General features: G+C 38.1%; 3 protein-coding genes across 3 annotated transcripts; all 3 read right to left on the bottom strand.

Moving 5' to 3' along the window:
* Positions 1-338: 338 nt before the first annotated feature.
* On the bottom strand, positions 339-7,416 carry hyal2b (hyaluronidase 2b). The gene is made up of 4 exons (XM_069703349.1): positions 6,793-7,416; positions 4,997-5,976; positions 3,633-3,722; positions 339-3,548 (listed from the first exon to the last, which is right to left on the bottom strand). The coding sequence occupies exons 2-4, from the start codon at positions 5,945-5,947 to the stop codon at positions 3,159-3,161; spliced, it is 1,431 nt and encodes a 476-aa protein (XP_069559450.1). The 5' UTR covers positions 5,948-5,976; positions 6,793-7,416; the 3' UTR covers positions 339-3,158.
* Positions 7,417-9,061: 1,645 nt separating this feature from the next.
* Positions 9,062-13,646, bottom strand: tusc2b (tumor suppressor 2, mitochondrial calcium regulator b). Its single transcript, XM_069703350.1, has 4 exons — positions 13,477-13,646; positions 12,407-12,652; positions 11,351-11,471; positions 9,062-11,252 (listed from the first exon to the last, which is right to left on the bottom strand). The coding sequence occupies exons 2-4, from the start codon at positions 12,553-12,555 to the stop codon at positions 11,187-11,189; spliced, it is 336 nt and encodes a 111-aa protein (XP_069559451.1). The 5' UTR covers positions 12,556-12,652; positions 13,477-13,646; the 3' UTR covers positions 9,062-11,186.
* Positions 13,647-15,526: 1,880 nt separating this feature from the next.
* Positions 15,527-22,246, bottom strand: rassf1 (Ras association domain family member 1). Its single transcript, XM_069703173.1, has 8 exons — positions 22,104-22,246; positions 21,938-22,005; positions 20,204-20,571; positions 18,844-18,968; positions 16,924-17,028; positions 16,514-16,799; positions 16,308-16,423; positions 15,527-16,192 (listed from the first exon to the last, which is right to left on the bottom strand). Exons 3-8 carry the CDS (start codon positions 20,493-20,495, stop codon positions 16,043-16,045), a joined length of 1,074 nt encoding a protein of 357 aa, XP_069559274.1. The 5' UTR covers positions 20,496-20,571; positions 21,938-22,005; positions 22,104-22,246; the 3' UTR covers positions 15,527-16,042.
* Between the last annotated feature and the right edge of the window lie 1,092 nt (positions 22,247-23,338).

Raw genomic sequence — 23,338 nt, 5'->3', positions numbered from 1 at the left:
TCTTTTTGGATAGCCTGAAACTCAAAAATTCACAATTTCAATGCCATAAAATGGTATCTACTGTATATGTGGAACAAGGTCTCACACTGAAGTTTAACCATTGAGGATCACAACATTATGTGATTGTTTCTTTTCCCTATTTCATCAGTATATTTGATAGAAAACAGCACTTATTTTTACATTTATTAAACATTTTGTACAAAGAATAAACCGGCGCAAAAAAGGGATGGAACACAAAATTGAAAGAAAACCATAGATGTTCAGGATGTACCTCGAGACACACACACACACAGAAAAAAATACTCCAGGGCCGTCCCTAGAAAATGACACAGTCAAAATTCCATTGAAAAATCGTTTTATTAATGAAAGGCTCCAATGTATAAGCTGAATATAAAATGTTTTAAATACAGAACCTTTTGGTAATAACACATTTGCTTGAAAACACAAGAACATTGTGGAAAAATAAGGCATTTAAATGTCCTATTAATCTTTTTAAAACTGAAACAAAGCTGCCCCTAAAAAGAGAGTGGTACAAAAACAAAAATGCTAAAGCCAAACTGAGGAGTGTTTGGTCTACAATGAAAATTGTGGGATGAAGAAGAGGATATCATGTCCAATTTGAAAACACATTCATGATACAAGCAAGATAAACAATGAAATTAATAATTTCAGTTCAGTTGTTTTTATGTAAACACTCATGAATATTACTTAAGGATATATTTTATCCTTAAGATATTTTTTATTTAGTCTTTAAAGGAACAGACATTCTTTCCAGGTTGTATTCTATTTACAACCACCACTGTTGCCACTGCAACCCGATCCCAGATAAGCGGAAGAAAACGCATGGATGGCTGGATGTATTCTATTCAATAAACAGATTTTGTTGACTTTACTGATCTTCACTGGTTTTCATATGGTATAAAAATAAAACAATCCATGGCAGCACAAATCATATAATTGTGGGAATTTAAGAACTCTTTGTATTGTAATATGTAGGACAGAAAAATAGTTGACTGCTCGTTCAGATTTTACAGTCACTGATTATAAAAACTGATAATTTCCCCCAATTCAATTTATACTGTTTTGAAATAAAATAAATGGCCACCTAAAAATGTATGAAGCTAAAAACTGCAAAAACAACAGTATGGGTCTACTTTTACCTTTCAATGTACCGTTTATAAATTGTTAGTTAATTGTAAATAGTGATCAATGATATTAATGTGTCAAAGAGTACTGTGGGACTGTGGAACTGTGGCATAGTGTAATATCTTTTTTTTTTTAATAATTTAATGTCTGATTAATGCTGAATGTTGGATTCTTTACTCTAAAATAGAATCAGGTTAAAAAATAATGATAAACCTCAGATAACTGGGTTGAAAACAAAAGGAGGTATAGCCATCATAGAGGAACCCATTTCTTTTAGACAAGATTCACAGTGGAACATATCTCTAATATTACACATTACATGAAAAAAGCAATATAATAAACTCTAACGCACTGACAGTATGCTGTACAGGCTTGAGTGTCCAGGAAACAGAACGTAATTTAATTTTTCACATGTAAAGAAGCAAAATTAACCTCAACAGAAAACTACATAAAGTGCAGAATATTAAAAAGTTTCCAACATACATATAAACATCCCGTTGCAACACTATCTGTGCGACTTCCAGTTTTTCCATTTATGTAAAACAGCACGATCTACCACCTGCCCACTGGTACCATAACTCATTTTTGGTCACTAAATATAGATCCTACTGTATAAATATAAACCTGCTCAGCTAGCTTCAGTCTAGTAAATATACTCGCAATGAACTAATCTGAACACATGACTAGAGTAAGTTCTGTCAGCAAAGTGACAGCGGCAGGAACACTGACACAAGCTGCAGTGCAACAAGTCAAACTAAAGACAAAAAAACAAAAACAAATCTAAACTCATTAGTCAGGCTCACACAGATACTTGATTTTTCAGTCAGCCAATTTTCAATGTTTTGAATCAAAACACAAACATTTTCAAAAGGATCCCTTATATTTAGTTTTTTTTTAAAAGCCAAGACGTGTACGGAGAATAACATTTTAGAACTGATAAACGAACATTTGGCATGCCATTAACATCCACTAATTATTACCATCGATCATTCGGTTGGTCTTTGCTGTTCTGGCCACAGTTATTATATATTCTTTTTTAATATTTAAAAAAAACCTAGTAGGCATTATGGAGATAATATCAGTATAAAGCTCTGAGCAAAGACTACTGTGAAAAAGTCAATCATCAAAACTTGTAAACAAAGACAACTGTAAAAAAAGAAAGAAAAGAAAGAGCACTTTGATAAGGCACAACTTTAAACTGAAACAGGCAGGTCCAGCCACGTTGTTTCTACAGGCAAAAGATAACCAAGAATATCTTAGACCACATTTATCTTAATTTAAAAAAAAAAAAATCTGACATTATACTGTTTATATTTAATTCATAAGGCTATAAAACACTTAACAGCTTACATCATAAGCAAATACAAACTCTAATGTCGGATGTGGGCACCAATACGAATGAGCAGTACCAAAAACTAGTTCTGTTATGACACACCAACAACCTGTCAATGGTGTATACAAGCTGGGCATCAAACGTACCTTTCTTTCACCTTTTCATTCAAGCCTCGTGTTGTTCTGTTGTTGTATCATCATAAAAAATTATTATAAAATGGTTATTGTCTTCATTTCTCTGTGTAGAAGGTCCCACGACTGTAATGAAGTCCCTTTGAATGCAGAGTGTTTTAGTATCTCCTCATCTGAACATCGCGGTGAGCATGGAGAGTAGCAGAGACCTTCGTTATGGTTTTGGACATATCTTGATGAAAGTTGATGACCATTTGAAATACTGGTGGAGGGACATCGTTTTCAGGAGGCTGTCTTCACGTCGGACATCTCACACTCGGCAGCTTGTTAGAAGCAAAAATTATTGTTTGATGGGTCTGTGTGCAGGGACAAAAACCTCCTGTCACAATGGGAGGTCTCTGATTCCAGGACTGACTACCTGCTGCTGTCAATGCATCACCATCACTCGTGCGCAGCAACTTACAATCTTCACGTTTAAAAAAAAAAAATCTGAACTGTTCTTTTCACGGCTGGCAGAAGCAGTGAAGAGTTTGGGCTTCTCAGTTTCCTCAGTGTAGCAAAGTGAGGAGTCCGAGTGGGAGTAGAAGGCAAAGAGGCCCGGTACCTAAGACAGAGGAGGCTCTATTCTGCCCTTTTTCTCTCTGAGCACAGCCATCACCCCTGTACCCACTGTAGCACTGGCACTGGAAGTTTGTGCGGAGAGCAGCTAGCTCGGCTTGGCCGGACACTCCTGTAACCTTCAGCTGGCCACTCTGACTAGTTATCCTGTGCGTTGAGGGGCTGAGATGCAGGTACACGTCACTGTCTTGCACTCTGCGAAGACAGCGTCCGTGTGATTTACACAGCGCCTGGCTGCACTGCTCTGCTGCAGTGGACACGTTGAGCAGGTACCGGCCCAGCGGTCCCTGAAGATACCCATTTAGGATGGAGCAGCTGGCCTGGGGGGGTAAAGAGAGGAGATTTTAAACGTGAAGCAGTAAACACAAGTTGATTCAGCATCAAACAAGCAGAGAGGCTCTTACATTGCTGTTTGCATAGGAGGTGTCGCCCCAGAAGATGACACCTGCAGCTCCAAGCGCGACACTCTCACCGATGGTGGAGACCAAATCTGTCTGCAAAGGTTTACACAAACAGTTCAGCAGCGTGTCACACAATGAGGGAAATATTATTTCACAGAAATACATTTTAATACCTTTGACTCAATATTTTAATAATACATGTGTATGAGAGTATGTTAACTCGTGTTTTATATAACCTTGTCAAAGCAATGAGTGTCTGCTACCCAGACAAATACAAACACATTTCATGTCAAGCGCCAATGTGCAGTTGGCAAGTGCCAGATGTAGATAGAAGAGCTCAGTGACTACACAGTGGTTCATATTTTAGGTGGGAGTTAACTAAGGGTGCCTTCACATCTATCTCGTTTGGTCCGGACTTTTCAGTTTCGTCCGAACCAAAATATCTAGCGTGAAAGGTGCCTTGGACCACGGTTTCGGGCCAAAGGACAAAAATTTGGTCCAACCAAAAGAGGCGGTCTCGGTCCAGATCAAACTGAAATTTCAAACTGATCAAAATGTTTAACTTATTCTCCGAGAGGGAAAAAAAAGTGCGGGTCATAACGTCATAATAATAATACCATAGCGGCAACAAAATTATTCTGTTCATTGATTTTTTTTTTTTTCAATTCAAGTGGGCTGAATTGACAAAAAGCTCGATGTCATGCCATCTACAAGCCAATCAATGTCAAGTATTGACATTCAGGTGTGTCATCTAAAGTTCTTCAGTGTGCTCAAAATTTCAAAGAGAAACCAAAACAAAACCAGACCTAACATATAGAATGTAACAAAAACAAACAGGCTGCCAGGTATGAAAACACCTATAGAGTTGCAATATGTTCTACTTAGCAGAAATCGGTTTCCTTCTCTGAGAGGATTAAATGCTTCTTATTTTCTATATTGCTGGTTAAATATATGACCTTTATTTAACCAGGTAGAATCAATTGAGAACCAATTCTCATTTACAATGATGACCTGTCATTTGATTTTTGTTAGACCTGAAGTGCATGTTTTTGGATGATGGGAAGAAGCTTTGGACACTTCACCCATGTTTCACAAAAAAAAAAAAAAAATCACAAAAGAAAACAGAATTATTAATTTGCCATTTGGATTTTTTTTTTTAGTAGGACTTTCTCAAATGAAGGGATTTGTCACTCTTCTCAATTTGACATCATAGTAGACCAACAACTATCTGAGCTTTGATCAGGTGACTGATTAATCAAAAATGTATCAATAGATTAATCACGAATCAAATATAGTAACCAAACTCCTAGACAAGAGATAATGAATGTATAAACCTCCTTGATGAATTGTTGCTCCAACCAACTAACCTCAGTGAGGAGGGTCATCTGACTGTTGTAAGTAGGTCTGGTATAAACAAAAACAGGACGTGCTAATCCATCCCCAACAGATGCCAGGCGCATCGCCTCCTTCACCCTGTTTCGGACAAAGAGGCGCCCATAATTTGTAGAGCGTAGTACAGAACCCATGTATATTGACGGGAAAAGTGCTGTACACTCCATCCACAACCAGTTAAGTTGATCATTGCGTTCCATCTCCACAGCGGGACAGCGGCCTGTGTAGCTTTTCAAACCACTCCTGTAGTCGTGGTTGTAACAATCTGGGAACAGGTAGAAGCCCCACAGCTGATTGGGCCTCAGATTCTTGGCAAGTTTCAGAGTCTCCAGCATGAATTTTCGAGCTGACAGCTCAAATTCTTGTTGTGCAACTTTCCCCACTTGTTCTGGGGTCCAGTCGGGGTTCTTTTTGGCCACCATCTCGCGTGATTTATTTCGATAGATATCTTTAATAACCCAATTTCGGATCCACAACGGGCGCCATTCCTCCCAGTCGATGACTGCCAACCCTTTTGCCTCTGGCTCTCGTATATATTTTTGCACACCTTCGGGCATCTTTTCATAGTGCTGTGTGAGGCTGGCAAGCTGTGGAAGGCCTCCATTGAATGCAGTGCCCCCATGATCATAATACGGATACCACCCGAGGCGTTCCTTATAGAAAATTGTGAGAGTCTGCCGGACAAAGCCCTCATTGGGGGATGCTACAATGTCAAACTGGTCCAAAGATAAAGTTACACCCTGTCGTGGTGCACAATCCTCTGTTGGGGCATTCCAGGCAAGAAGAACTGGCTTCTGGGAATATAATGGCCATTTTGTCTGCTTTATATCCGCAGAACACAAGACTGTCCACAATGCAAACAGAGTTAGAAGCAACCGAGGCAGCTGGCCAGCTGTGGTGAAGAAAGCGTGAAACACAGCCTCCATGGTCACTGCTCACGTTCACGTCTCCTTTTCTAGAAAAGACAAAGCAGTTTTGTTGAAGTCAGCCAATAATAAAACTAAACAGTTCCAAACATCACCATATATGATTCAGAGCATTGAACGTATGAAAACAGAAGATCTCTCTATATATATAGACACCATGGGAATATTTTAAAGAGTTCCAGGTGTAGCAAAAGTAACGTGATCTCTAAGACAGACTGAGTTTCAGTGAGAATCTCAAAAATAGGTTCGGTTTAAAGTAGATCATGAGAGACAGCTAGTTTTTTTTTTTTTTTTTTTAAATCAGTATTACCGAGTGTGGTTACTACCATTGAACTTCCACTTTCACAAAATGTTGTATGAATCATTTTACTTAGAAAATCATCCGTCCATTATCTATACTCGCTTTATCCTGAACAGGGTCACGGGGGAGCTGGTGCCCTGTCCCAGCGGGGTCCAACCCGGACAGGTCGCCGGTCTATCACAGGGCCAACACTTACAGACAGACGGAAACAAAGACTATTCCCACTCTCCTTCACACCCAAGGACAAGTTGGAGAACCACCACTTAACCTGACACGCATGTCTTTGAACGGTGGTGGGGGAACCCGGAGGAACCCGGAGGGAACCCACCAGTTGTAGGAAAACAGTTCAATGTTTGTCAAATCTCACCGTAAAGCTAAGATAAGAATGAAAACACCGACTTTGAACAGCTGCTTTTTCTTTCAACCCTCCCCCTGAACATCCTCTAAGTGATGAAGTTACTTATCCTCAGTAGTTCAAAGTTTCATTGAAACTGATAACCGTGCTAAGTTGGCTAACGCGCTCCGTATTTCTGTGCAGTCCGACCTGTTCTGTTGAAGCCGATGACCCGGGTTAACTCCACTCGTGTAACCTACAGATAAAGTAATTTTCCACCGCCCTGCCATGTGCAAAATAACAAGTCATATCCCGTTCAATCCATCTCGACGATTAGCGTCCAGCTAGCACTGGAAAGAAACTATCGCAGCACCAGCAATGATGACGGTAAACGTTGAGCAATAACAGTTCACTGCATTTACCTTTGAGTAGGGGGGGGGATCTTGAATTATTGCAAGGCATAATTTTCCATATTTTACCGTTTGTCCTTCACAACATGAGTTTTTTTTTACTTAACAGTTAGTACTACTTTACACGTAACCATGATAATAATCTCGTCTGGCTTGAATTTGAGGGGAAAATTACTTTCAGTGCCGCCCACCACCCCTCGAATGAATATCTAAGTAGTCTGCTCTTCTAACTCTGCTCTCCAGGAAGTTTCATTAATAAGAGCGAAATATCCCCCACATTAAAATCACGTATTGTCTCTACTATATAAATACACATTTTAGCTGTGTGAAAAGTTTCACCCTAATCCGATTTCCTTTTTAATGTACAAAATATATATAGCCTAAATCAAATTAATTTCGCTTAAAATAATAATAAAATAATGTTTTTGTTGCCTCAACCAATCCAAAATGTTCTTTACACAATGTTATGTCTCACGTTGAACGCTGTATTATTTTTCTTTCTAAAGCTTACAAAGGTACCGGTTTTTATTCAAAGATTTTACACAGATCAGGCTTGTTTTTTTTGAAAAACTGACTTCTTATAGTCATATATTATAAGCATATGAAAATCATGTATTCTTTATGACCGTAACTTTGAAACGGGAATGATCAATAAAATCATTAGAATTATGACATTATCAAATGTCTCAAAACGTTTTCTTATAGGCATAAATTTAGCCCATAACCAAAAGTTATTGTTAGCTTTGCTTTTTTGCATCCTGAATGTAGTGAGGACATTTGAAAACATTTGAATTTGAACCAAAAAAAAAAAGGTTTTTAAGTTATTGAAACAAACAGTATTATGCTTATTAAGATAATGTCATTTTAAGGAGTCCAGGTCGTTTCTTACCAACAGCCTTTTGCTCAATAATCTCCAGATGAAAGTTGATCAATCAAGCTGGTCAGTTGTTAAGAACCGGAATGCATGCAGGTCAAGTTTATTATTCTGTCCTGTAACAGGCTCTGTGAGCTCCTTTTAAATGCCCATAAACTCCACCCTTGTTTGACTTCTATGTTAAACAGACGTGTGAAAACCCCTGCAGGATCCTTGGATTATCAAATTTAAAACGGGGAAATCGAACCTGTCATTATAGTTACACTCTTGTTGTGAGCATCATGTTATGTCAGCTGCAGCTTTGATAGCTGAATAGGTGGCAGGCCCCCACTGGCTGCTAAACACAAGTTTTTGCAGCTGAAATAAAACATGATTTCCGATTCATTATCTTTGTTTGTTTTCCCATAACAATGCTGTATATGTTGTTATATATGCAGGTCTAAAGGAAATCAAAGAGCCCAAATATTACCAAGTGACTACAGAATACATGGAATTACTAAATGCCAGTACTTTTGCTGCTCAAAACAAGCCACCAGCAGGTTACCTTTTTAGGTTAACCAATTCATACTAGCTTGATGGCTAAGACTGATGCCTCACAAAATCTTGCTTTAACTCTGTTCGCCTTCATTTTTAATTTCACATTTACTCTCTCCCCGGCATTTTTCTGAAGGCTGAATAAAAAGCAATATACTACTGTAGTTTCAAATATACTAGCAACTTCTTAAAAAGTAGGAAAACCATCAGCATTTAAAGTCACACACTAAGAAGTTTCTATGCATGAAGGTGTTGTCCCACTAAGCCTGAAATCCCATTCCCCTTTAAGTTTATTTTTATACATATCGTTGAATACATGTTTTATCATTTCAAAAGAGCATTTTGTTCGTGAGCTCACCATGTTTGCTGAGCAAGGCAGTTTTGAGTGATCCCATGACATTTCACCCATCAAGACCTGTGATTATTATCCAATAAATATTCGGCAATAAAAAAAAAGTAACAATCCTACTAGAAACTAACCTATAGGTGTCCCACTACATCTAAATCCACCCAACCATTTTTTTTAAGAGCTGAGACTCAGAGCTGACTGATTTTCAGCTAAATGTGGTCAATGTACCTCAGAGGGTTAATGATTTGCTTCACAAAGATCCTCTATAAGATCCCTGTTTGCACTAATAGCAAAGAAAACACATCGAGAGGCTACATTGTCAAAGCTGTATTTTCATACAAATGACCTTCTTGTCCCATTATACCCTTTTCCAAACACATTTAAAAAAAAAAAAAAAAGACTGTCTGAACCAAGCAGGATTATGAGAAGATAGAATAATTTACACAGCCCTTATCATGATAATCAAACAAAGGCAATGACGACTGTGAATACTTCATTTTACCGTATTTCATGGCCTAAAACGTGCCTAGACTTTTGTCAGCAAAACCAAAGGGTGGTGGTCTGCTGAGTCAATTCTAACCTTAATTCTGCAATTCACCTCATGGCCTTTCATATTATTTCAGCTTTGTGAAAATAAACAACAAAAAGTAATTGCACTGCCATGTCTCCCCCAGACTCAGACAAACGGTACTTACCCAGGGGGGAAAAAAAGAACCCACAAAGACTGGTGCTGAGTAAAATCATTTCACAGAAGCAATAAAGTGGAGTGTATTTTGGCACAGACTCCTTTATCCACAGTAAGGAGAGCAATATCAGAAAGCTTTATAAAAAAAATTAAAAAAAAAAAAAAACCTGGAGAAAACCCTTTCCCATGGAGTCGGCATAGATGGTCTTCACTACTCTCTCAATACTTCATCCATGTCATCGGCAGATTTCATTCACACACTTTATCTCCTCCACTGGTTTTCTTGTTATTTCCTCTGCAGGTGGCTAATTTCATCGCAGGTTGAGGTCAGGAGCATTACTTCCACCTCAAGTCCCATCAGTTCATTGACGCGCTTAAAGCCTCCACCAGAAGGTTGAAGTCTCGGTCATTAAACAAGATTATTTGAAAAATAGCTCTTGTAAGCTTCCATTATAGTTGTTATATAAAGGCTGAGCCAGGCAAGCCAGATTTGATTGTTGTTTTACTCTTGTAACTTCATCATGCAGATAGCATCACAGTGTTGAACAAAAAAACAAACAAACAAAAAAACAGTTGTATCTGCAACATTAGTCCAAATTTATGGCCCGGGTACTATGGAAACGTCCTCAAAATATTGTATCTATAATATCTAAATATTAATCCTCAGGAATTTGAAGTCTTAAAATCCTTAGATTATCCCAATATTTTATATTAAAATCACTCAGTGAAATGTGGTGTCTATTAGGGTTCCAAGAAATCTGATTACCGTCTGAAATTATTGAACACCATTCTAGTTTAAATTCACAGACCTAACCACATTTATGTTTCAATGGGTGATTACCACACCTCGTATAACTATAATGATAGGAGACTGTAACCCTTGAAAATGATTTTATAAGCAGCAATTCTAAAATGGGTCTACTGTCCTCATTGACATTAAAGGCTTTTGAAGCAAATGCATGTTAATATGCTGTTCAGCTATAATGAAGGAATATAAAAGAGGGACATGACACAGTTCAGCATTTCAGTTTGTAATTAAAAAACAGTTAATAATAAATTAAAAGTGAAACATAGTATGCCAAAGCAGCAAAGAAAACAACAGGATCTCTTATTAGACTCACTGCTGCTGTGAACATGTGTGGCTCTGGAGGTCACTGAAGCCAGTCCTTCCAACATTACAATATGACATTAATCCACTTGAGATGTTGTGGGCCACTGATTGTCAACTTCCAAGGCTATTACCCATAAGCAGATCCTGTTCCATGCATAATAAAGCAAGTCATAATAGTGTCAAAAAACTAAAGTGTGCACTGACAACTTTCCCACTTTAGGCAAGACCATGATGGAGGGAAGGACCACTTACATTCTCCTTAAACTCCTTGAGTTCAATGAATCATACCAGAAAACAACCTGCTGCAAAAAATTCAGGACTCTCTCGTGTTTCATCCGGCGTCTGCACACACATTCACTCTGACATGCACACAAACCATGATCTGTAAACTGTGTAGGTTTTGCCGATTTGGCATCCTTCTAGATCCCCACTGGTGACCTATTCTGTGTCTAACTGCACACAAGCCAAAAACAGATCACATGCAGAGGCTCAGCACACAATGCATCAGCCTGTCCACATAAGGGCATCAAATATATCAAGAGATCATGTTATTTTAAAAGGTGGTTTGGGCTTCCATCTGTAGGGGAAACCACAGGACGGAGTTGACACAGTGGCAAGTCTGAGACACTCCTCAGACATCGTCAGGCTTCACAGAGGACAACTGGGAAATCCACATGGATGCACGGGAGGTCGAGCTTTATAATTCCCTATAGGATACAAAAGAAATGGAAAGGATTTGGACTGATAATACAGAGGACTGTTCTTTTAAAAGTTAAGGCCTAGTTTAGGATTATGATCTCCTCACCTGAGGTGTTAAGTTTTTTTGGATCCGTTTCAGCTTGGCCTTTTTACGTCCATTTTTTGTCACAATTGTCTCTTCATAGAACTCGTGGGCCAAGTCGCCGTCTTCATCAAAGAACAGAGAGCTGTAGCAAAGAGACAAAATGAAATGTTCATAATACTCGGGTTTTTTTTAGTTACACAATCTAGTGAATATCATATATCACTTGTGCAAACACTGTATTTTATATGACACAATAAATGTCTGTCAAAGAAAAAGGTCACACAAAAAATAAAAAAAAATTCACAAGAGGAAAAAAAAAGACTATTGTGCATTATATTGAGTTGTTTACATAAAATGATAGTTGAAAAGAAAACACTCAGTCAGCTGTCCTCCTTTGGGGTAACATGGTGTTTTTTTTTTTTTTTTTAAAGTTACCGGATCAGGGTGAGCAAATAACAGCTCAGTACAAAAATGGTGGTGGTGGTGGTGGGGGCAGTTAAGACCACTACAGATCTGCTACAGCAGCAGAAGACTATCGTATGTTTGTGTCCAGTCCTGCCAAATAAGAATTAAGATAAAGTGGGCTCATTATCATCATCAATCTATCAACTGTTGCACAATCAGCATGATTTTATGGTTCCATCTTTCCAAAATAATGCCTTTATGTGAGCATGTGGGAATGTTTCATGTATAAACTAAAGTGAATCTCTCAAAGACCAGTCTAAATTTTTTTGTGTGCAAATGACCAGATTATATAGCACATTTTCAAGGTCTTCACAGGAATATCCAACACAATGGTTCCCTCCAAAAGCCTTCTTCTGTACAGTTTAACTTTGGCTACGATTGTGTCAGAATGTCTGAAGCACGAACTGTGTGTACGCACTGCCACATCTGCTGGAGCAGATCAATGACTTTGATACGTGCTACTTTTCTGGAGGAACATCCTGGATGCTTCAGTACCTCAAACGAATGTCAAAATTAACAAGTCTGAATAGAGTCAACAAGAACATCTGCTTGTATTTTCACAAGAGGAATATCTGGTTTCGGATGCTCCTCCTTGTGAAAGGGTTCATTTACCTTCGTCTTGTAAAAACAAAAGGTGTTGCGCTTTGGAAACTTCGAACTCTCGCCAGTGACTGCTCGTGTCCATCTTTGGTTGGATCGTCCACACTACCTGAGCCAGAAAAAGGCCAAAATCCTCTGGATTTGGAGCCGCTACCCCCCATCTTCAGCTGCGGCACATTATTTTCCTGGGTCGCAGGGCCGCTCGTGGTGCTACAGCGTTACTGTATAAAATGAAACGTGACCTTGGAAATGTGACACCTGGGAAAAGTGGCACACGGAAGGAGTTAATCACTTCAGGCAATACATTAGGACACAAGCATAACCATTTGAACAATTTGCAGCCTATTTTTTTTTTTTTTTGATGTGAAGCAAGAGAGCTCAGTTAGGTGCACATGTATTGCTGATCCTGATGCCCCAGTTTTCTGTGAACGAGAAAAGTGGTGCCACAGACGTCTACCATAAGAAATAAATAAATAAATACTACCCCTCTTTTTTTTTTTTTTTTTCCCAAAATGTATCTTCCTAATGGATAAGAGACAGAATAGATGACAAATAAAAGACCAAAGTCCAGTTATGTTATAATCCCAGTCATAAATCATTGTGCCCACATGGCTGTAAAAGCAGGCCAGTGACATGACAGTGCAACATTATATGAACCTGACAAAAATACCGAACCACTCTTCCATAGCACGCTGTTCAATGCAATAAAGTTAAAACATGTTCGGGGGGAGGAGGAACAACAACAACAACAACATGATAAAAACAACCCAGAGTTATCTCTACTTAGAGCTGTGAAGGACTCGGTAACATCACCCAGACATGGCAGCTAACTCGGGTAAGCAGCCTTACCCGACGACACCGATAAGCGTTAGTTACAGTCGCTTTTTTTTTTTAAATGCACACTGTACGTCCGGCACCATCAGCTGCAGACGATTAGTACTCGGTTCCCCGCATCATCAGCCAGGTCAGCATGTTTTCCAAAACATAAATACAACGCGTGCTGGCGTCACCGGAGGCTAGCGTTAGCTGCTGTGAAATCTAGCGCTCGTCGCTTCAGCCGAGTTGAAGAAAAAAACACACACCTGAAGTTGGAAGCGGGTCTGCTCGCAGGTAAAGAAGTGTTCTCTGATGAATTTTGCCTCAGTGGGGTCGCTGATTCTGTACTTACAAAGCAAATACCTTACAACACACACACGCACACACGCACGCACGCACAGATACGACAACACGCTCGGCTACGCTAGCTGTTTATGCTAACAAACATTTATTCTTCAAGTCTTTTATCTAATAGCTGGCACGGGAACAAAACGGGGAGCTAGCGCCATCACATGGACAGGAGGACGGAATGGGAACAACAGCACGTAAATAATACAAACATTGACTGGTGAAGCATTGTTACGCAACAGCCTAAGTATACATATTTCCTTCATAAGATCCAGTTTTTATTGAGCCTCGTTTAAAGAGGTTTTGATTATATTATTTTAATTGTCATCATCCGGAGTCGGGAAATGGGGCAGGTACCATTTCTATCGCACCCTTTTCCAACTTCTAGCCTCTGGAAGGCGCTACAGAGCACTGTGCGCCAGAACATCCACTCACAAGAGCACCTTTTACCCACAGGCTGTTAAACTATTAAACGTCATACACTTAGTGTCAACCCCTTTTGCAATAACACTCGTTATCTGTACTATGCACAATTGGCACCATTGTTTTATATGTCTATTGAGGCCTATGTCTTACCTATGTATGTACATAGATGGCAAGTTACAAACTGAGTTAAATTCATTTTATGTGTAAACAGACATGCCCAATAAAGGTGATTCAGATTCTAATCCTGATTCTGATTCTGATTTTGGAGACTGTAATTTGTGGTGTTGTTGAACGGTGGGTTACACAGAGAGATGTTTTTAATTTTTCTTCCTATTTGAATGAATTGGATTCACAAAATAAAAGGAACAACTCTCGGTATACCCCAGTACAACTCATTATACATGGATAATTATAATCCTTATGAAGAGAAGATTTATAGCTGGGTTCTCTCAATCAAACAGAATAACAACTGAACACTATAGTTCTTATGAAGGAAGGACTTATTGCTGAACTATTGTATTATACTCATTGTTTCAACTGTCAGTGGTTTTAATGTTTTGGCTTATCCATGTGAGCCCACCGTCTTTAACAAGACATTGGCAGAGTACGTTATATCAAAGAATGAGGCCTCCACATATGTTTACTGTCATGGGCTGTTTTTCATGGTTTGTATCTTTGTTAAACAAACAAAAAAAAATCTTAATGCTACGAAATGGATGGATGGATGGATGGATGGATGGATATCTGCAGCTATTACAGTATGATCCTAATAGTTTAATAATATGCTTATACTTTATGAAGAGAAGGAGCCATTTCTCGGCATCAAACACGGGAACATATAAATAGAAATACATTTCTGTTTCCCTTTAACTCCACAGGGCAGATATTACATAAAGAAGATTCTAAATACTAAACTATTACTAAAATTTTAACAGAAAATCCTGACAGTGACAGCTACCAATAATCATAATAAACAAATGCCGGTTCTAATTTTCCACACGAGCCATTATAAAGAGAAGAAAGGAGGAAAATGAGATGTCGTCATTAAAGAGTGACAGACAAACCTCAAATCGGGGAAAATGACATAGTGATGGAAATGGTGACATTTCTCTTAGTCTCATGAAACTGTTTTAGTGGAAACAATTGTAAGGATTAAACGAAAAGATTGTGGTCACCTACTGTAATCTCATTCAGGTGATTATATAAAAATGTGACAGGCCTATGAAGACCAAATACAAGCCACATTCTATTTCTCAACACCAGCGGCAAAATTCTTTCAGCCAGATTCCAAAATCTGGTGGAAAGTCCTCTCAGAGGAGTGAAGACTGTTATACCAGCATATTAATTGACATGTTTCTTTCTAATAAGATGTAGTACAATCAAATATGGGTGCAATATTTATGTGTTCACATACCGTTGTCTACATATCATACTCTGGGCTGTACATTCAGGCCAAGGCCAAACACAGTTTTAATTGATTGTAAAAATGACATCAAATGACCCATAATTTATTATCACCAGTTTATTAGATAATTTGAATGCAAACACATTTTAAAAACTCAGTTTCTCAGGTTGATTAAAGTGCAAATATTTAAAAAAAAAAAAAAAAAAAACGGTCTCAGAGACAATAAAGATAACTAAATATCACATAAAATGACCAAAAGATAAACCACATAAATTCCAAGAAAACCTTTACATGTCTTTTTATTTTTTTTATAACTATAAATAGTGTAACCAAGCAGCATAGTTTTTAAAGAAAGAACTGCATCTAACTATGTTCAGGTAGATGATTTGAGTCAATCCAGTTCACAACAGTGGCCCTGCTCACACAAAAGTAAAATAACTTGATCATGTAGGTATTGTAGTTCACATTAAATGTAACAGCATCATCCCTGCTTTATTAACAACCTATTTTCAAAATGATATAATTGCATGAGCTCTTTCCTTCCCTTTCACATTATTCTAAATACTCTTATCGATCCATGATAATTTTCAAGGCAGGATTCAAGAGGATTCTTCTTAATGCTCAAATATGAGGATCAGTTGAATGTCTCAGCGTCAACCAGGAGTATTTATCCGAGCCATGGCCTGCTTCATCATGTCTCCGGCGAGAGTGTAGCGCTTCACAATCTGTCGTACGTGCTCTTCTTCCTCACGCTTCAAGATTCTTAGAAAGTTGCACAACTCCGGGAAGCTGAAGGCATCCCACTGTGGAGGAGAGCAATTTCATCTTAAAAGCAGCCATAAATGGTAAAAGTATTCTTTAATTGTTTTTGCCATATATTGACAAGTTTATGATTCTCAGAGTCAGATGGAGACTTACATTTACTTCCCCTGTTTCATTCTCTTTCAAAACCAGACTCAGGACTGTTTCACTGGGGCCAGCACACAATCGCAGATAGAGAGGCCGTTCATCATCAGATAGTTTACGCATGTACACTAGGAAAAAAAAAAAAGAGTCAGAGCTTCAGACTTTAACACTGGGTTCTCTTTTGTTTCCTGATAACAACACAATTTAAAAAATACTACCTTGATTTTGTTTCTCAGTGCGTTCAAACAAGGCAAACTTTGCTGGGTTGTCCACCACGGTGAACTTGTTGAGCAAGGCCTCAATGACTTCTCGTACTCGTGTTTCAGAGCTTATATGTAGGTGCTTTGCAGTGTCTTTGGGGAGGTAAAAAGATGTCCGCCGTTTCATCTGTCTACCCTGCTGACATCCTTCCTCCCTTGAGGTTTGAGGAGGAGGAGGGAGGGAGATGGGACGAACTAACTGAAAGTGGACCTTGATGAAACCGGTGTAGGTCCCATATTTATTCTGCGAGGTAGACATATTAATAGCATAAGAATGGGAGTGAAATGTTCTTATGCATTATCAACAAAGAATCCACATTTTTGCACGAATGAATGTTCAGGGAGAAAATGTTTTTAAAGTCACTCACATCCACCATGTAGAGATTGCTGTTGATCTGAGCATTGTACTCCTTAACCCTCTGTTGAATCTCACCAACACTTAGCACCTGTTTACCCAACTCGATCTGTTCATCCTGTAAAGAGAAGAGCATGGACAGAACAACAATAAGGCCACATGATATTAGGCAGGAAGCTTCACAGCTGGGCTTCAAGGATGGAGAGAGACAGAGAATCGAAGAATGGAAACAAAAGTCAAATTAATCCAAGCTCTTCGTCTGTCAAAGGACATGCACAATTTAATATAATTCACCAAACAGATATTGAAAATAGATTTGGTTGACGAACTAACGAATCTCACCGTTGCAACCTTGTGAAAGAAAGATGAATACGCTGTGTAATTCAGTTCCAGCTCAGAGCCGCTATCTTCCCGGCAGAAGGATGAGTTACTTGCTGTGCTTCCCCAAATCTTCTTAAAGGCTCAGGTGATTGGGAAATGTGACTAACTCTTTTAGATTTCTATCATCAACCATATTTTAGAATAATCTCTGGATTTGCACGACACGCTGTCTCCTGATTCTCTCTTCTGCTCTACTAACAGCTCGTTTGACCACAGCATTTCCATTTGCTCCTCCCTGACAATAAAACCTCACAAAGACCTCTTCAAGGCTGACCCACTCCCCGAAAGATCTGCTTGAATTATCACAAAAATAAAAACTTTCTCCTGATGTTATTGTTCTTCTGCAAGTGAGAGCATCACCGCTGATGTATTTATATTAACCTGAAACATTGTCTTTCTCTTATTCAACATATATTCATTGTAGTTGTCCATCTCCCAACTCTACCAATAGTATTATTTTAGTTAAATTCACTATTCTGCAGCAGCTTGTATGGGGGCTTAAATATATTAAAATATGCAACATTTAGGCCTTCTAATGGCACCCTAAATGTACCTTTAACCTCTTAAAAACAGGTTCCCAAGTGATTCTCTCATTGATTTTAGTAACAGTTTTTTTCATGGGTTGAGTTGTCCTGGAAAATGCATCAGTTGAAAGATACAATCAATAAAAGGCTAATTTAAGCATCATTTGTGGCCTTGTTTTTTAAATCATGCTGACTGTCGGCTTTCAAAACAGAAGGTGCAGCTAGTATATTAAATATAAATGGGTGAGGTTGGGTTGTGCAGAATCATAAATGGTGGTAAAACAGTTAGAAAATATGTGACAAAATAATCTTAACTCAAACCTGAGAATACTATAACAATAAAGCAAACTTTTAATAATGTGAAAAGTTGAACTGTCCAGTGGGCTTCGACAGAGTCACACTTTTTGTGGTTTAGAAATATGGCCAGCTGTTTTATTGTTTAAATTGTGATCCCCTCTCCTCAGCTTTCTACTGAATTACCTTCTGCATAGATGCGTTTACAATGAGTAATAAAACCAGTATCTTTGAGGACATATGGCACAATGAGACAGAGTGGACAGCAGTGGGCTATCTGGTAGCCTCCAACTGCGTTGACCTCCCCACCTACATCATATGAACATGGACAGTCTTAAGCACATTTTATTTAAGTGGTTGCACAGTCGATTCACAGAATAAAGTTAGACTTAATTATTTTTGACTGTAAATTTCCTATAGAAAGTAGTTATTAATTTTTGAAAATACTGTTGTTCAATCATATTTTCACTGCTGACTGTTGCACTATTTTATTTCATTTCTATTATGTATATTCTGTACACGCCTTATTTTATATTTTATCATCTGTATTTTATTCTGTCAGTTTCATTGCTTTTTATTTTGAATCTATTTTAACCTATGCTGGTGCAACACAATAATTTCCCCCGCAAATGAACAAAGTCTGTCTGTCTGGTCTGTCTGTCTGTACCAATCAAAGAATCCTGCCGTCTAAACAAATGTACTATTGTTAAAAAGTGGCTGTCTTTTTTATTTACCACATTTGTGTCTGTCTCGATGGCGTCAACAGAGAAATCTTCAGGCACCGCTAACAAACTTCCATGTGTGCTGCAGTCCAGCTGGATTAAAAGTCGACAGCGGTGGTGACATGTATAACTGCAATCTGAGAGAGAGAGACAGAGAGAAGCAATTAGAGAGTACAATTTTTTGTATGCATTTTTTTTTTAGGTCAGCAGGTGTGGTGTAGAATCCTCTGGAGTGTATCACTCTGTCACCAGTTTGTTACTAATTGCTTCAGTAGTTCAGTTAATGTCTTTATTGAATTGGGATAAACAGAGAGACAACAGAAATACGTTACGTCAAAGTAAGGTCAAAGCAGTGAAATTCCCAGGCTGTATCTGTACCAGATACTGTCAGTCTTAAAACATGATGCTTGCCAGAGCTTCCTACAGATTAAGAAAACTGTGACAAAGTTTCTCATGAATGGAAAAACTAACATGAGAACCTACAATCTGGAGATACAAGAATCTGGAAAGTGAAGACTGTTTCACATTACTTGGTTACTATGACTACAAATCTGATTTAGGCTTTAATTTCATGGTATTTTCAGATATTTCTTATGTAATGTTAAGGTCTTAATCTTAATTTGAGCATCTCAATAAGAGGTTCACGTTTTTTTTTATCTACCTACTCGTCCCCAAATGAGAAACCACAATCATTTATGTTGGGCTAGCTCGATGGGACCAATTTTTCAAAAAAAGGACGTTTTTATTCTCTATTCATTTTCAGAGAGATTATACAACAAAGCCAAAACTAACAATTTGTTAGTCTGTGTCTCAATACTTTCCAACTTCCCCAGCCGGTTTGTGGCTCTTAGCAACAAGCCCATCTGTTCCCTCTAAAGAGTTGAATCCTTAAAAAGAATATATATTTTCATTTTTAATAAGGGTTAAATAATTTACTAAAACAGCTAGACACAGCGTGTTACTACCCAAATAGGAGTCAATAGTGACTTTGAATGGGAATTTTCTGCTGTAATGACAGCAGCAGTGCCACTAAATGAGGGACTGAATACAAATAAAAACATGAAATAAAATAAAATAAAATAAATAAGTTACAGTCATCGTGTTCTCCATAATGAGGGAACATTTCGGTCAGTGCCTTGGCATGCGTCATTAATGTGTTTTTGATGGTTTTTAGGCAACAATGGACAATTTCAACACAAGAAAAACATAAACCGTACATTATCCGGATTTACCAGCACAGACAGTATTTTGTTTGAAAGATTACTGTATTTACTGGTTTTGGTCTTTTCATGGGGATTATTTACAGTAAAAATAAATACAGATTATCAACAGACCAATCCTTTAAACAAATTCATATGTAGAGGTTACTCACTGGCACAGCGTAAACTCTGCTTGTAAAGACCCCAGATGAATTCTCCACACAGGTCACACCAGGTGAGATGTGTGTAGCTGTAGGGCTGGAAGTCGTGACCCAACCCAGCCTCTCCTGCGTGACGGCCGGGAGCCTCGATGCTGACACTGTCTCCAACCAGACGGACAACATGGTAGTGGCTGGACTGACCTGGGTTGGCAGGCGGCGGGGCTATGTGGACGGTCGGAGCAGCTAGCTCGATGGGATCATTTACACTGAGGTCTTTCAGCTCGATCAGCTCACATTTAGACATCCTGTCCTTGATGCAGATACTGACATGTCAAGCGAGCACTTGCTGTCCATGAGCTAGTATGGGTCTACGTATGGCCCTGCAGGGTGACAGCATGGTTATATATATGCACATTTGCATGCTTTAGGAATGTCAGTATCTGATGAAATGTACAGTTCAGGCAAAAATGAAAAAAAACAAAAACATTAAATCCACTTCCAGATCGATGCAGCAACAAGTTGCCTTTAAGTCATTGGGAGCTGCAAGACAGTTTGAAATCACACATGTTTGTGAACAGTACACGGATACATGCACGTGTCAAACCATAAAAGAATCTGACATAAAAAAAATCTATTCCATTTATTCAATGTCTGTACTGTATGGGCTTTACAACTGGAACAACAAAAGATTAACCTCTGCTGTCTGATGCCAGGATTCACATGATTATTTTAAAATGTGGGACAAGATGACGAGTATAATCCTTTGCAATCCCAGCACAACTCACTCTGTTTTTGTGTCTGTGACAGTGAAACAAAACTGCATGCTGTATTTTAGACAAAACACTGTCACCAAAAAGTGGGCCAATAGGCATCCACGTCATTCATTAAACGCGGAAAGCAGAGAGCCCATTCAAATGTAATGTAACTAAATATATTTACTCATGTTCTGTTCAAAAGAAGAACAGGAGATACTCATATAAGTAGTACAGTATTTCCATTTTTATACAACTTTCTACTTCTTCTCCACCATGTTTTAAAGGGAAATGCTGTACATTTCCTCCATTATTGAGTATATGCTTATAAAATGAGATATTGCTTTAGATTATACCACACAACAGTATACCAAATTGTTAAAAAAAAAAAAAAAAAAAAGGCTATGGTTTACCATGACCTACTAAAGTGCACATTAAATGATTAGCAATAGTACAAAAATACACAAAAGTAATAATCTAACTTTGACAGGTGACAGTAGGCAGAATGACTACTTTTACTTTTGATACATTTTGCTGTAACATCTACTTAAATACGATTTTTTTTTTAATAGACTTTGACTTGTACAGAACATTTTTGGCATTACGTTACTGTACTATCATGTCATTTACAGAGCTTGAACAGTCCTTCCCCCAGTGAAAGAGACCTCATGCAGGGCCAGAGACACTGTGTGCCAACAGAAACTTGTTGTCTGAGCTGTGGGACTACATTCCTTTGAAGTGCCACAAATAAGAATCTGTTTTAAATGTCCACAGGTGCATGTGAAACTTTGTTAAATTAGTGTCCTAGTGGAGCTGCGTTGTGACTAGAATATGAACAACTCGGTGCTCTGTCTACCAAGTGGGTCACCACCACACGGTGCAATTATTCGCTCTGAGCAACAAGAGCTCATTGTAACCGGGCTCATGCGTGCATTTTTTTTTTTTTTTATTTTTATTTTTTTGTCATATATTCTTATTTTCGAGTAAAACTCACGTATCGAAGTCTTTACAACAGATTAGTCCTCTTTGTCATTTACAATGTCCCGTACACCCGGTTTAATCCTGTAGGTTGAAACCAGACAACAAACTCAGTTGACAGCGACACTTGAACACTCATGTTCGGATTTGCTGAAAGACAAGTCGTTAATGAATGGCCTTACCTCGTTTACTTCACTTCCACTTCTCGTCGAGGAGATTTGGAGCGTGGACGCAGTTTCTCGTTGAATTGACACCGAACCGTCCCTCGTCCGACGCATGCATTTGAGTTTGCGCATGCACATTGTGAGTGTGGGATTACCGTCTAATCCCATTCGTGTATTACACTGAGAAGCATCGCCGGAGGAATCCCCTCAATTCTTACATCAGAAACAAGCCTGTGTTTGTGCAGTGATGGAGCATAGAAGTTAAGACCATACACGGTAATAAACATGCATTAAATCAAATGTTTTGCTTTAATCTAATACTATTGCCTACTACTACTACTAATATTGTATTAATAGCTAACTAAACATGATATTAATAAAAAAAATAAAAGAAGTTAATACATCAAAAATTAATAACACATTAGACAAGCCTTTTTCATATAAAGGGTGCCTCATTAGAAACTCACATAACCTTCTTTTTTTTACGATGTTGCATTTTTAACAGATTATTTGTGATATGATTTTTGTTTATTAGCATATATGTTCAAAACTGCAATTTATAACTCAATAAATTATTAAATACCATAGCCTGTAAAATTTCAGAATTGTGTCAACAAGGTATTTAAATTATTGTATACCTTTCCAATGAAAATAGTCCACATGAAAGAGTAGGACTTTTTTTTTTATGATAGTGGATATGTCAGTTTATAACGACCGACTGTTCAATCTTTGATGAGGGGAAATTTGGAAATTACCCAGCCAGGAAAAAGCCTTTCGGCTCAAATATGGCAGATGAAAAGCTCTTTATATTCTCTCTCTCTTTATATCTCTCTCGAGCCAGACGTAGCCTACATGTTGGAATACCATAATGTGATTTCATAAATGTGCCACAGTCTTATTTTTTTCCCACTGAGTTCAGTCTTTAAAGGTTTAAAGAAAGAGAGAAAGACAATAGCTACAAGCAAATCTATAGATATGGACAATTGTACATCTGCTACTTTACTGTACACTGAAGATGGCAATATATCAGAGTTTAGCTCCAAAGGGACAAAAACTGGATTGAAAATAAAGAAAAGAAAATAAAGAAATAAAATTTTGTTAATACAACTTTGATGCATATTTAGACTATCCTGAGACTCATGTCATTTGGACTCAAGTAATAGAAAACTAGCAAAACATAAATCATAAATAGGTTATACATTACAAGTAGAAATCCAGCATTCAATTTCTTACTCAAGTATTTACAGTATCAA

The sequence above is a fragment of the Brachyistius frenatus genome, unplaced genomic scaffold (genome assembly GCF_029030835.1).
Source record: "Brachyistius frenatus isolate BFR_SWC_R1_liver_20210118 unplaced genomic scaffold, ASM2903083v1 Contig_45, whole genome shotgun sequence".
In the NCBI taxonomy this organism is placed as follows: domain Eukaryota; kingdom Metazoa; phylum Chordata; class Actinopteri; family Embiotocidae; genus Brachyistius; species Brachyistius frenatus.
This window is presented reverse-complemented; position numbering and strand designations above follow the sequence as displayed.

What these genes read in the sequence shown, in the direction of transcription:
- hyal2b (XM_069703349.1), bottom strand. Translation starts at nt 5,947, where the DNA reads ATGGAGGCTGTGTTTCACGCTTTCTTCACCACAGCTGGCCAGCTGCCT. An exon ending in AGATGACCCTCCTCACTGAG is followed by an intron (nt 3,723 to 4,996) that starts GTTAGTTGGTTG and finishes AAACCTTTGCAG; the next exon opens with ACAGATTTGGTCTCCACCAT. An exon ending in CCTCCTATGCAAACAGCAAT is followed by an intron (nt 3,549 to 3,632) that starts GTAAGAGCCTCT and finishes TTACCCCCCCAG; the next exon opens with GCCAGCTGCTCCATCCTAAA.
- tusc2b (XM_069703350.1), bottom strand. Translation starts at nt 12,555, where the DNA reads ATGGGGGGTAGCGGCTCCAAATCCAGAGGATTTTGGCCTTTTTCTGGC. An exon ending in TTTGTTTTTACAAGACGAAG is followed by an intron (nt 11,472 to 12,406) that starts GTAAATGAACCC and finishes TCTTTGCTACAG; the next exon opens with CTCTCTGTTCTTTGATGAAG. An exon ending in AAAAAAACTTAACACCTCAG is followed by an intron (nt 11,253 to 11,350) that starts GTGAGGAGATCA and finishes TGTATCCTATAG; the next exon opens with GGAATTATAAAGCTCGACCT.
- rassf1 (XM_069703173.1), bottom strand. Translation starts at nt 20,495, where the DNA reads ATGTCTAAATGTGAGCTGATCGAGCTGAAAGACCTCAGTGTAAATGAT. An exon ending in TCGAGACAGACACAAATGTG is followed by an intron (nt 17,029 to 18,843) that starts GTAAATAAAAAA and finishes TTCTCTTTACAG; the next exon opens with GATGAACAGATCGAGTTGGG. An exon ending in ATGAAACAGGGGAAGTAAAT is followed by an intron (nt 16,193 to 16,307) that starts GTAAGTCTCCAT and finishes TCTCCTCCACAG; the next exon opens with TGGGATGCCTTCAGCTTCCC.